The sequence below is a fragment of the Vitis vinifera genome, chromosome 11 (assembly GCF_030704535.1).
Source record: "Vitis vinifera cultivar Pinot Noir 40024 chromosome 11, ASM3070453v1".
NCBI lineage: Eukaryota > Viridiplantae > Streptophyta > Magnoliopsida > Vitales > Vitaceae > Vitis > Vitis vinifera.
This window is the reverse complement of record NC_081815.1, coordinates 2,396,354-2,409,315: the sequence shown is the minus strand read 5'-3', so window position 1 is coordinate 2,409,315 and position 12,962 is coordinate 2,396,354. Positions and strand designations below refer to the sequence as shown.

The window sequence follows — 12,962 nt, the reverse complement described above, 5'->3', positions numbered from 1 at the left end:
TTGAGAACCACAATAGCCATAACACTCCACATGGTATTATGCTTCCTAGTAGCAATGCCTTTCTATAGAGCGACACAACAAAATTCTAATTGGACAAAGATTGTCAAGTTAGAAACTCAATTCTCTCAAGAAAAATCTTAAGAGAAGTTTCAGATAAAGATAACTTTATAAAGAGGAACCTAAACAGCATAAGAATTTGTGAAAAATTCCTAACAAGGTCATATATTTATTTATAGCTTGAAAATAGAACCTAATTGAGGTAATAATTTACATCTCATATAAAGCCTTAATAAATCAATTAAATTCTGATAGAAGGAAACAGCAATAAGGTTTGATTATCTGGTAATTATAGTAGAACAAAGTATCAAAAAAATCCAACAAAATAAATAGTAGAATAAACTATTCACCATTTTGGAATAATATGTTCTTGTAAATCCAACAACTTTTTACAAACATGAAAGGCATTTCCCTGATGAAAGAGACCACATTATTTGAGACTAGAGTTGAATTGTTCATGTGCAACTCTTCCATAAGGTTTGGACTTTTTAATACTATAGTTAAGCTGCAAGTAAGCAATAAGAAGTGTAAACTGACATGCTAAAATCAAGGCTATGCACCGCAATACATCCTTAGTTTCCCAGAGTCCACAATCCAGGAAGCTTAAGTCAATAACCCCAACCATATAACAAAGAGGCAGAAGTGCAGAATACATGCATCAGGAGAAATCTTGCACAAATGCTTAGATATCTCATTTTTAAGAGAAGTGTAGTAACAGGGAATATCATACGGAAATGAAACCTATAGTAAGTCGGCATTCAATTTGAATTCCTATCCATTCCTACATGCCTACATGCTTTACAAATCAGCAGGGGTATAACTAAAACAGATGCAACTTGTAAGGAAATAGAGTTCATGTCAGAATGGTAATTTGACCTTCTATTCTTAGTATATAATATACAATTTCAACTAGCACTGGACCTAAATATGTACAATAAATTACTGGAATGCTTAGGACCTCTACTTCCAAACCTTGATAGCCCCATCTCTACTGCTTGATATCAAGAGTCTCTGATTCAACTTGACAGATGCCAATGAGAGGACAGAGTCACGGTGACAACCAGCAGAATCAGTGGCCGCAGCTGCAAGAACTGCCTTTGATGTCAACTTAGTTGCAAGAGGACGTCTCTTTGTCTCCTGTTTGCCAGAAGGAGACCTCAAATTCAGTCTTACAAATCTTAATTGCATAAGCTATGTCAAATCACAAAGACTTCTCAGTTTCCCTAAGATATATCTCATTTCACAAAGCTCAAAACAGAAAAATGCTGAAATTAATCTTACAAGAGGATGTCTCTTTGTCTCCTGTTTGCCAGAAGGAGACCTCAAATTTAGTCTTACAAATCTTAATTGCATAAGCTATGTCAAATCACAAAGACTCCTCAGTTTCCCTACGATATATCTTATTTCACAAAGTTCAAAACAGAAAATTGCTGAAATTATGAGAAAAAAAGAGGAGTCAAGGAACTTATAGAGAAGGACTTTTTGCAAACGCTCTAAAATAAGATTTCCTGATTAATGCAACCAGTCCATGGGTTACCAGAGTTAAAATAATTTAAATCCATGAAATAAACTCAGATGAAATCAAGAATTGAAAATGATTGTCCTTCAATTATGAGTGTAGCACCAAAGATTTTTCTATTTAAAAGATCTAATACTTAATAAGTTTCCTTTCCACTTGGTCACAGACTGGACAACCAGTCAACCATGCAAATTGTTTGAATACAAACAAGTACATTGGAAGGTAACTGAACCATAGGATTGAGATCAATATAAAAGTTTAAAGTAGCTTCCAAACAAAAGGAGGAAAGAAATAAAAGCAGGAACAATTCCCCCGCCCACCAACAACCAACCCCCGCCATTTTTTGTCTATAAGGAAACTACCCTAATCAAAGCCATCTACCCATCTTTGAACTGTGCATTCCCCTACTCTACTCTCCCACAAAGGGACTGTTTTAACCATAGTTGTTAACTCGTAAAACGTATTGTGTATCATATCGTATCGTGTATTGTAAGTTTTTTTATATAATGAAAAATAAATAGAAAAAATATGAATATGTGTGTATATATATTAAAATTATAAAGTATAAAGTAATATATAACCCATTTTATAGAAGATAAAAGGATCTAAACAGTGAAACTATATTATATCATATGACAACATTGAATATTAAAGTTTTGACAAGTTCAAATTAACAAAATATGACTAATATATAAATTCATCACATAATCCATAAAAATAAATTTCTTCAATTTTTAGCTATGATTTTTAATTCCAAATTATATATATACATATATGCCTTTACGTGTCATCTTCAAAGTTCCAATTTTTCAGGTTTGTCATTAATCCTTTTCCACCAAAAAAGAAATGAAAAAAGCCAATATATCAAGTAAAAAATGTTATTCACTAATTACCATCATTTTTATTGTCAACATCCAAACCATTCAAATGAAATTCTCCAATATTCATTGTAAAAATAAACTTATTCGACTTCTAATATTGCATTTAACAACAAGAATGTAGCTTCTCATATAAGATTACTTAACCTATTTCTCCTTTTTATGATCAATTTTTAATCTTTTAGTATATTTTAAATAATTAATATAATAAATTCTTTTAACAATTTTTTTTTAAAAAAAAATTATAGAAAATAGTTAAAGATGTATGTATCATTGTATTGTAATATCATGTATTGTATCGTGTATCATATACATATCAAACAATACGCTTTAAAATAAGATATGGATTGTGATACATATCAAAAATGTATCGTATCGTGTATTATAAGTTTTTAACAACTATGGTAACACCTAGCCAAGGATGGAAATTCAAGGGGAAAGACCATGAAAAATTATTTCACAAACCTGCACCACTTGCACCCCAAAACTAGATTTCGTTTCAAAGAAATCATCATTTCCAACTCCCTTTATGGTTGGTCCACAAATACAGTAACTTCGGTCAGGGCTGCAATATGGAAGAACCAGAATTTATTAAATTTCAGAAATGTCAAAAGATGGTTTGCAAACAGGAATGGAATTCAAATATGAACCTGTAATGGTCCCATCGACGTATCTTCAAGTCAGTACCCCCAGTTAACAAATCACCCCCAGGTAATGGAAGCAAAGATCGGATGCCAGGAAGACGGGAAGCAGGTTCATTCAGCTCATCAACTCTGTACTTAGGATTGACATTCCGTCTTATATCTGGTTTAGAATTTGACTTACTGGATGGTCTGGCCAAGGCCCAAGGTAGGTCAGACATTTCAGCATCACTTTCATTATTTGCTACCCTTAGTACCTGCCAAGAAAAGTAGAATGATTAAAATTTCAACTTATATGGGTAGAGAACTGAGAGAAATGATAAGAAGATTAATAACAAAAAGTGCTTCATCCTAAGCAATTAGTCATTAAAATTATACTATTGTGTGAAATATGAACTCATCCTCTTCATCTTACTCTGATGAATTCTTATTTTTAAGTGTTTCATCTCTTCCATATTACCATATAGCCAGAGTCAGTAACTCCATACAATAACCTATAATGATTAACGAAATCAAACAGGATGGCTGTTACTCTGCGATGTCTAATCCCCTTCCACTCCAAGCTCACTTTCTATAAGAGCCATGCTATTTACAAAGAATCAGATTTTAATCTATGCTCTAACTTTGTTCATGGCCTCTCTCTCAAAACACATACAATCACTTCTCATTGATCATCTTTGTCCATCTTCGTGCATGTTCAGATCATAAAAGTCACCTTTTATCACCTGGATGAGATTATTTAGGCTCCTAATTTATCAAATATCTTTAATGCTAACTTTTACACACAACAATTAAACACAATTGTAATGTACCTGGTGGCAGCTACCGTTCTCAGCATTCCAAAGAGATACTTCATTGCAACCCGCAGCGACATAAATTAGAGGTCTTGCCATAGTAGATACAGAAGCATTTGGAGGAGGAACAAAAAGGCATATTTCCTCTATGGGGCATACAAGAGAATACTGCCAGGAGTTAACAGGTACCAGGAACCTCAGATCCCAAAGTGTAAGCACACCCCTTGAAGACCCTGATACAAACCAATTCCCACATGGACCAGTTACCAGAGAAGACACATAACCTTCCTCAGGAATTGCTTTCAATGTCCACGCATTTGAATTTGTCCTTGTATCCCACAAATGGATACCACAATTTTGGGTGCTGTACATAACCATTTGACTAGGAGAGCCATCAGCACAGTAGTTCAAAAGGCTGAGGATGGCCCCCTCCCCAACGTCCTTCTTTTTAATATCAGCAATACCTGAATATTTCTCAACAACATTTCCAAGTCCTCTGGAAATGTAATCAACAGAGAACATATGTATGATGCCATCACATGCTCCAACAATGACTTGAGCAGAATTCCGGAGCATTGCAGTACACAGTGCTCGGCTTCCCTCTAGAGGATAAGTTAGCCTTGACCTAAATGAGATGTCCTTTTCCAATTTTCTTGAATCCCACACCTTGACAGTGGAGTCATCAGATGCACTCACAAAAAAACTGTGGTCAGTTGAAATGGCAATGTCATTGACAGCAGAACGATGCTCCTGTAGGTGGGCAACCAAAACCCCGCGTGGCCTCCACCCCATATCTGGAATCGATGATGTTCGTGCAAAAGATGGCAATCCTGTTATATCAGTTGAAGAGGAAGAATCCTCAACCGTAATAGAACTTCCTTTCGATGTTCCAGATATTCCCATATCTTGAAACTTGCTGTTGACATAGGCTGTTTGGTCATTTTCCCTGCTTTCCGGTTCATGTACCACTCTGTAGAACTGTTTAGAACCATTACTGAAGCTGAATGACCCTGAAACAAGCTTTGGTGCAGGAAATGAATTAGCCAAGTTAAATGATTTACTTACTGGGTCCATCCAAGTCAAGGATGGTGAACCAGTTCCTAGGGAGTTCAACTGTAATGATGAATCGGATGCTGCCGGAGGAACCCCAGCTGCCCGTTTGTCCATGCTAAAGGAGTATAAAGGTATGCCTTCAGATGATTTATCACAAATGAAGCTGTTCACACCCCCAATCTGTGGAGTCATAAAACCGGAGAATTGTAGCTTATCTGAGCACAGAGGATCAGAGATGTCAACAGTGCTAGAATCATTGCGCATAAAACTTCCCACTGCTCTCCACCTAGCCTCACTATTGTTGGATTGAGTCAGCTCCAGCTGTTGTGCTGCATTGCCAACAGGGTTTTGAGCCTCGAGAGCTCGTTGTCCATCAGGCAAGCTTTTCATTAAATTTAATTCCTCTGCCCCTCTCCTGTGTAAATCAACAGTTTCCCATTGTTTAGGTTGTACCGATGAATTGTACCATATCTTTCTCTGTCTCTCCAACATATCTGAGCTCCTGGCATTCTCTAAAACTTCATAAAATACCTGTCTTGAGACAGGGGGCTTAAGACATGAAAGAAGAGCCTTCTCTGAAGCCAGAGATGCTGGTTGCCTGCGGAGGAAAGGGCGTATCACTGGAGCAAGGAAAACATATGAATCCACAGCACCTAAGTTTTCACTACTAGCAGCAATGAAGGTGACAGCTGACCTTCTTACCCATTGACTAGGATAACATAACAATGGAAAGGCATGCGCTATCATCTCCAGTAGTATCCTCTTCCGCAAGAAACCACTTTTGCACAGAACAGCCAAGCAATCCAATGCATTGACAATGACAGCTTCCGTTGCATCACTTAGAGCCTGCTCAATATAAGGTAAAAGGTATTCCTCTACACTTCTTTGGCCCACAAAGAAGCAAACATACACAATCTGGCCATAGAAAACTGCCCTTAGCTGCTCATCTCTGTCATTTAGAAAAGCAGGAAGGATGGGTAACAGAAAGTCATTACTTTGTCTCTGGCCAAAGAAGCAGCATAAGTTGCCAATGTCCTGCAGGAGGGCTCTCCTGATATTTGGCGTTTGCTTTGGGCCCATTACAAGTTCTTGAACAACCTCGGCTATGGACTTCCTCAACTGTGCAAGCTGTGTCTTCTGCAGCCTTCCAGAAGTCTCAGTGGATGGTGCCAATGATTTCTGCTGTGAATTCAATTCGTCAAGCACCCCTGCCTCGCTCAAGCTTAATGAGTGGATCAAGAATCCATAAGCAGTTAATGCCAGCCTAGATATACTTCTAGCATAACATATCCTCACACTTTCCTCTGGATCATCAGGAAGCATGGAAAGCATAGGAAGAATGTATTCAGGAAAAATTTTAGCATCACTAGGAGGAAAATCTCGAACTAGAGGGAGAATGTCACAAAGAGTCTCCAGGGCAGCACAGCGCACAATTGCTACTGGATCAGAAAGCATTGCAATAACATAAGGAAGCACACGCTGCAAGCGATCTTCATCATCAATATATAGGGAACAAGATTTAAGTAGAAGTATCGCACCCCTCCTCAAATGAGGCAACTTGACGTTGCGTATACAGGAACAGAGCAGTGAGGCAATAAGAACCATACCTTCACAGCTCATACAATCCTGAGGTAGTGGTAAGAAAGGCATGCCAAAAGTATCTGACTGGCTATCATACTCAGACATCAATGTATTCAAATCATCCATTGTAATCTTCTTGAGAAGGGGATAATCATTTTTCTTGAATACATTGGAGATGGTTTCAACTAGCCTGCCAGGAGAATCTTTGCCAGAGTTTTGGTGTGAAGAATTAGGTGCATCCTCCACTACTGACTTCACACCAGAATAATTATTACTTTGTTTTACATCTTTGAGTAGGCTATTGATATCACCAAGGAGTTCAAACTGGTTATGAATTAAGCCTTTCTCATTCTCTTGTTTTCTCGAGGAGTTCTTTGTCAAGTTCAATTTTTGTTTTGCAACCACCTGTTTTGATGGTTTGCAGCCTGTGGCATTTAAAGGTGTGCTCAGCTCAGCACTTGTGACCTCAGCTGATGCATTGCTCATCATTTGCTTGTGTATCTCATGGAAAAGACTCTGGCAGACTGCAACCTGCAACAGAAATTATAGAGTAGCTAAGCACCAAAATGTGAGTGCTAAAAGATTAAACTCTAAAAGCTCCTTACCCTCGTATCTGAATCAAGAGGATTCAAGCAGGAATAAAAATTGTGTAGAAATGGTGAGAAGTAGCTTGGGAACAAAATGGATGCATAGTTCTGTAGATAGCTTTCAGCAGAAAAACGTGACTCTGGGTCCAGCTGAATCATATGAAGAATCATCTTGCGAATTCCAGAATCTGGGATCTACATTTGAGAATATAAACACCAAGCATGAATGAATGTCACAAAAAAAAAAAAGAAAAAAAAACCCTACACGTTCATGAAACTCTAGTAAAAATATTCAAAAGATAAAACCAATGAGGGCAATAGGAAGGTAAAAAAAAATCATATAGACTTGGGATAAAAGGAAATGTATGATAGTATGTAATCCAATAGAACATATGGCTCCAGATATCACAAAATGAAGAAACCAGGCTTTTCGGTTCAAGTTGAGCAAAATTTTCACTGAGCAGAGTCAAGTATAAATAAGAGAGAGAGAGAGAGAGAGAACCTTCTCCAGATGTTGGCTAGGATCATACTGCCCTCTGCGATAAGCCAGTAGCTGGGATAGTTCAAACAATGGCTGACCCTCAAGGAAAAGTTCTGCAACCACACACCTAAGACAGTACCAAGATGAATATAAACTAAGTAAATTTTGAAGAATCTGAATGCACCATGCATGATAACACAAAATGACACAAAGATGTAGATGGCAGAGTAAATAACAGTCTCAAGAAATAGATCGAGTTTGATTTAACTTGCTCTGAAAACATATCTCATAAAATGTGATTTCTTCAAACAAGAAAAGGGAAAGAGTAGGTTAACATGTTAATCAATTGAGACCTGAAAATGCCAAAACTCTGAACCATACATCTCATTCGAGGTTAGATGCCTTCCAAAACTCTGATACCCTCAATAACAGTGTCATGCCTTGATTTACTGCTAGCCCTCCAAATGAGACTTAAGAAAATGACTGAACTTTTCTTAAGGCTTAAGTTGAGTCCCATTACAACTGAAAACAAATTAATGCATGCTCCTAATAAATCTTAGTTGCTCATTTAATGTGACAAAGTATCATCAGCAAAAAAAAAAATAAAGATATACAGGGTCCTCCCATGGCCAAATGGAACTCAAGAAAAAAGGTCCAAGCTTAGCTTTCTGCAGCATCGTACTCAACATTGTGATAACAGGAACAGTGAGGAAAGAGAATACAAGATTTTTTCCAATGAATGTATAAGCCAATGTCAATTTTGATGGACATATTAGCCAGTGTCAATTTTGAAGGACTTATTAACCAATGTCTTTAAGGACAAAATATATATTGACATATCAATATATCTACCGCTACATTGTTGATGTCCTTGATATTTGCTTATCTATGTCAAGATACATATCGGTATTATAAAGGATATCTAGAGCCTCTTTGGTAACTATTTTTTAAAACAGTTTTTTGTTCTCCCAAAAACAGAAAAACACATTTAACAATCAGAACGCAAAAAACACTTTCCTCTTCTTAAAAACAGAAAACATGGTGTTTTCAAATAACATTTTTTAGTTATTTCCAATTATTTTTTTAGGGTTTTTTTAAAAAATAATTATATAAATATGAAGAATAATTAAAAATAAAGCAATACATATAAAAAAATATTTTTAAAACATATTTAAAAACATAAAAAACAAGTTAAAAGCATTTCAGGTTCCCAAACAAACATTTGTTTTACAAAACGTTAGAGAACAATTTTTCTCAAAACTTGTTTTTCAAAACTATTTTCGAAAACAATTACCAAACAGGCCATAGATAACTCCTTAAAATTTGGTTATGAAATAAATTACCTTATTATACAAGCCTATTGATACCCACATTGATCTTAATGTTAGGTTTGTTCTCATATATGCATAAGCGTAAACAACCGTCTTTGTTTCCTTTTTCATAACCTCTTTGATTGTACCTTTTTTTCCACTGTTTTAAAATTTTGTCTTTCCTTTTATCTTGGTGAAAGATTGAAACCAGAGACTTTAGCTAACATTTATATGCATATTATGGAAATTCTTGAGTCTGCAGTCAAAATCAGTCATCTCTAAGATTACTTATTTATTTATTGATTTCTATAATGTAATAAGAACCAAACTACTAAAAATTTGGGTAGGAAAAACACATTCTGTTCCTCAGTTTATCATAAGAAGGAAACGTAAGAATTTGTACTATAGTTTTGACCAGGATTAGAGTAAATTTCTCTAGTGGTTAATGTTGTATTTTATTATGAATAATTATATCATCAACATTACAAGTCTTGCCCAAATTTATTGCATATTAATGTCCCACTAATCATTTCCAGTAGTTTTTTTAAACCCATTCAGTTTGACAAATTGATTCAATTTTTTAAAACATTCACATTAGCATATCCAACAAAAAAATTTCTGGATCTCAACATCTTTGTTGGCATCAACAAATCCTTCCAAGATAACAATCTGTGAAGCATGGAGAACGCTCACCCTACAGCAAATATGTCCATAGAAGGCCTTAAAGGTGCACCTTGAGCTACTTGCATCTCACCTCCAGGCTCATAAAATCGCTGAAAATTAAAGAAAAAGTCTTAGCTGCATTTATCCATATAATCAGGATATTCATACAAAGAATTTTTGTTGACTGGAGGTTTATTAAAAGAAAGGTATATTTTTTTGATAGACATTAAAAGAAAGGTATATGCATATTAAACATATGAGATCTCTCAATACTAGTAAAACTTTTTTCCCAAACAATCTAATATAATATGATTACAAGGACTGGACGAAAAACATCACAGGACCTCATTTTCTCTATAGCTCAAATAAATCCAACATACCCTTATTGATATAGCTCATTAGAAATTAATTGCATAATACTGTTCACTTACATATCCACTCCCTATCTTTTCCCCATTTCCAACTTTAAGAGGTTTCTCCTTTAGTTCACTCCTAAAATGTGCAAAAAACTAACACAGTATTTAAGAAAACTGTTGACATCAAATGCAGAAATTCAGTATTTCAGCTATAAGTACCTTCCAAAAAATTCCTATGACCCACAAGGCACAAGGAAGATGAAAGTAATTACAATCACTAAGATCTCTAATACTTGAGTTATATAAATAAAAAATCAAATCCCAACAAAGTAACATTTCTTTGTATCAGAACTTGCATTAGTATCTTAATTTCAATTTAAACATGGATTCAATTTAAAACTATGTTTTCTGGTCTCAATTTTTCACCATTTGAATAAGCATGCTGAGTGCTATGGAATTAGTTTAGCCTCAGAAGTCCTTTCCTAGGTTCTCAAACCTCCAACAGAGAATTTCCATGTATGCATTCTTGATCTACAATTGACCTCAGCCATGCATCTTTTTATTTCTTTTACAGTTTTCTCCGTTTTGTTGGCTGTTGTTTTAGCCTTTTTTTTAGTAGGAAAATAGCCAAAATAAATTAAAGAACCTATGCAAGAGGCGCAGCAATGTACAGGCTCTTTTTTAAGCATTAAAGCCCACTTTAGGTGCTGCACAGCTCTCCCCTCCCGACTAATGCATTCCCCAAGGAGAGAACATTTTTTTTATGGGTAAAGCAAGAGAATATCATAAAAAAGGGAACACTAAAACATCCCAAAGTACACAGGAAGTATACAATGGACGTCTAAAGACACCATCAAAAGAATAGAAGGGCAACAAAAAACAATAAGCCCCTCAATAAGAGCCCAACTAGTCAACAACATCTACTACAGAAGAATGACCAAAAACTATAAACAAACATTTTTTTTCATAAGTATAAACAAACATAAAATCTAGTTCTGTTTTCATATTGATATTAGTGCAAGAAAAAGACAGAAATTCCCACCACCCTGTAAGGGAAGAGGAAGTGCTGGCTTCCGGATGTGACATGATTGTATGAAGGTGTTGGGAGTGTGGCAGTATTGAGATGGAGGTGTTGCATGAACTTGGAGTGACCAAAACTTAGATGGTAATCAGTGTTGATGCAGTAGCATATTATGAGCAATATATTAGGATTATCACACAAAGATGAAGTTAAATGTTTCAGGAATGGCATTCTGATAAAAGACTGAAAAAAAAAAGGCAGCATAAAGACAGGATAGCTAGCTAAAATTCATAAAATAAAAAAAAATAAAAAAATAAAAAAGCAATGGACCTCAGGTGCGAGATAACAAAGCCTTCTTCCTCCAGTATCAAAGAAAAATGAGAAATCCGATGGGTCATCATCAGGTATGTAAGTGGGTTTAAATGAGGCAAAGTCAGCAAGGTAAAGCCAATTCCATGACGTAACCAGCACATTCTCACACTTAATATCACCTGCATATATGAATAAATCAAACCAACACTCAGATATCAAACAACACATTACCATACAGTCCATACCATCACAGCAAGAGCAATTTTATTTCATAACTGAGCTTACCATGACAAACCCCATTCTCATGACTCTGTTTCACTGCACAGAGTAACTGCAAAGCCACAGGAATTTTGTTATGAGAACAAATTAAATGAAAAATATTGAGAGACAGAAAGCAGAAGCCCAAAGACAGAGAACACATAATCTTTACTAGAGAAAAAGGGGGAAAAATAACATGCTACCAATTTAAAATTCTAATTGAAAGTATAACCTGAAAAGCCAACCATTTCTTCTCAATGAGACTGAGAAAAGGTCGAGTACTCAACCGATCATGAAGATTATTGAAGAAGTATTGCCTCAAAAGATAAGCTGCTTTATCAGTTTCAATCCAAAACTGCAGACACATCATGTGAGCAAAGTGATCAACTATGCTTAAGCAGAAGGATGCCAAGTAAAACATAGGAAAAAGAAAATAACTCAAGATTTTTGTTTTCCTCATCTTCCCACCCGCCAAATTGAATAATGGAGATCAAATTCCATATGAAGACATCAAATAATCCTCCCATCTGGTTGCTCAGTGAACAGAGGAAAAGACGGGAAACAGTTCCATTATTTTCAATCAACTAGGAATGAATGGATTCAAAATTTTAATTTTTTTCTTTCCTTATATTTTGAAGCTTCCAAAGGGAGCAATATCGAGTATTCGTCTCAACTGGGGCAAATTTCCAATCCAAAACCCAAATTGAACAAATTTCTATGGTTAAAACCAGTTTTCCAAGCAACCAAACACAAGCAATGGGAACTACAATAGCTAAAAAAGCGAAGCACAGGCTGCACAGCCACTCTTCGACTTAATTGGGGCGAATTCCCCATCCCAAAAGCCAAACACCAATTTCTCCAACCGAACCCAGATTTCCCAGCAACCAAACGCAAGAAACAGAAAAATAAAAGTAAAATAAAATAAAACAAAAAAGAGTACCTGAAAAGGCCAGACATGGGGGTGGTCAAGGGCGCGGAAGATCCCCTGGATTTGGAAGAGGCGACGCTCGTATTCCCTGAGATCGATAGAGTCGCCACGCTTGAAATAGACCTTGACGAGGACCAATCCCTCATCGTGCTTGCACTGAATGGATTTGAAAAAGCGGCCTCGCCCTAGCACCTCCTTGAGCACTAAATTGTAGGAGGAAGGGAGGTCGTGGAGGTAGTACTCGGAGGCCGACGCCTGCGTCGTTCGCGCGATCTTGTTCCCCATTGTCTCTCCCTCTGCCTCTCACTCTGCTCATTATTGCAGGTTTGGGCCTGCGAGGGAATGCATTTTAGGATTGCTAACACGCTGCGTGCCCTGAGCGGAGAGGTGGCCAGATTGTGGAAATTCCTTCGGACGCAACTTTTGCATACGTGGCGTGCACCAATTGATCTTCTCTTGCTCTGGACTCGATTCCTAGTGTTTAGTTGCGTGCCGTTACGCAACGCACCCCTCTGTGGGTCGG

The 12,962-nt window shown here is 36.5% G+C and overlaps 1 protein-coding gene across 2 annotated transcripts; it reads right to left on the bottom strand.

The window, feature by feature from the left end:
* Positions 1 to 727: 727 nt before the first annotated feature.
* On the bottom strand, positions 728 to 12,871 carry LOC100256057 (serine/threonine-protein kinase VPS15). Of its 2 annotated transcripts, none has more exons than XM_010657950.3 (11): positions 12,452 to 12,869; positions 11,744 to 11,866; positions 11,539 to 11,584; positions 11,272 to 11,432; positions 9,595 to 9,674; positions 7,613 to 7,718; positions 7,129 to 7,305; positions 3,908 to 7,054; positions 3,105 to 3,352; positions 2,920 to 3,019; positions 728 to 1,194 (listed from the first exon to the last, which is right to left on the bottom strand). In XM_010657950.3, exons 1-11 carry the CDS (start codon positions 12,722 to 12,724, stop codon positions 1,018 to 1,020), a joined length of 4,638 nt encoding a protein of 1,545 aa, XP_010656252.1. In that variant the 5' UTR covers positions 12,725 to 12,869; the 3' UTR covers positions 728 to 1,017. The 2 variants fall into 2 exon arrangements, with proteins under 2 accessions (XP_010656252.1, XP_010656253.1); XM_010657951.3 differs by lacking the exon at positions 728 to 1,194 and adding an exon at positions 1,234 to 1,359 and having other exon boundaries at positions 12,452 to 12,871.
* Positions 12,872 to 12,962: the final 91 nt, after the last annotated feature.

What these genes read in the sequence shown, in the direction of transcription:
- LOC100256057 (XM_010657950.3), bottom strand. Translation starts at nt 12,724, where the DNA reads ATGGGGAACAAGATCGCGCGAACGACGCAGGCGTCGGCCTCCGAGTAC. An exon ending in TGAGAATGGGGTTTGTCATG is followed by an intron (nt 11,433 to 11,538) that starts GTAAGCTCAGTT and finishes TCATATATGCAG; the next exon opens with GTGATATTAAGTGTGAGAAT. An exon ending in TTTGTTATCTCGCACCTGAG is followed by an intron (nt 9,675 to 11,271) that starts GTCCATTGCTTT and finishes TTTAATTTTCAG; the next exon opens with CGATTTTATGAGCCTGGAGG.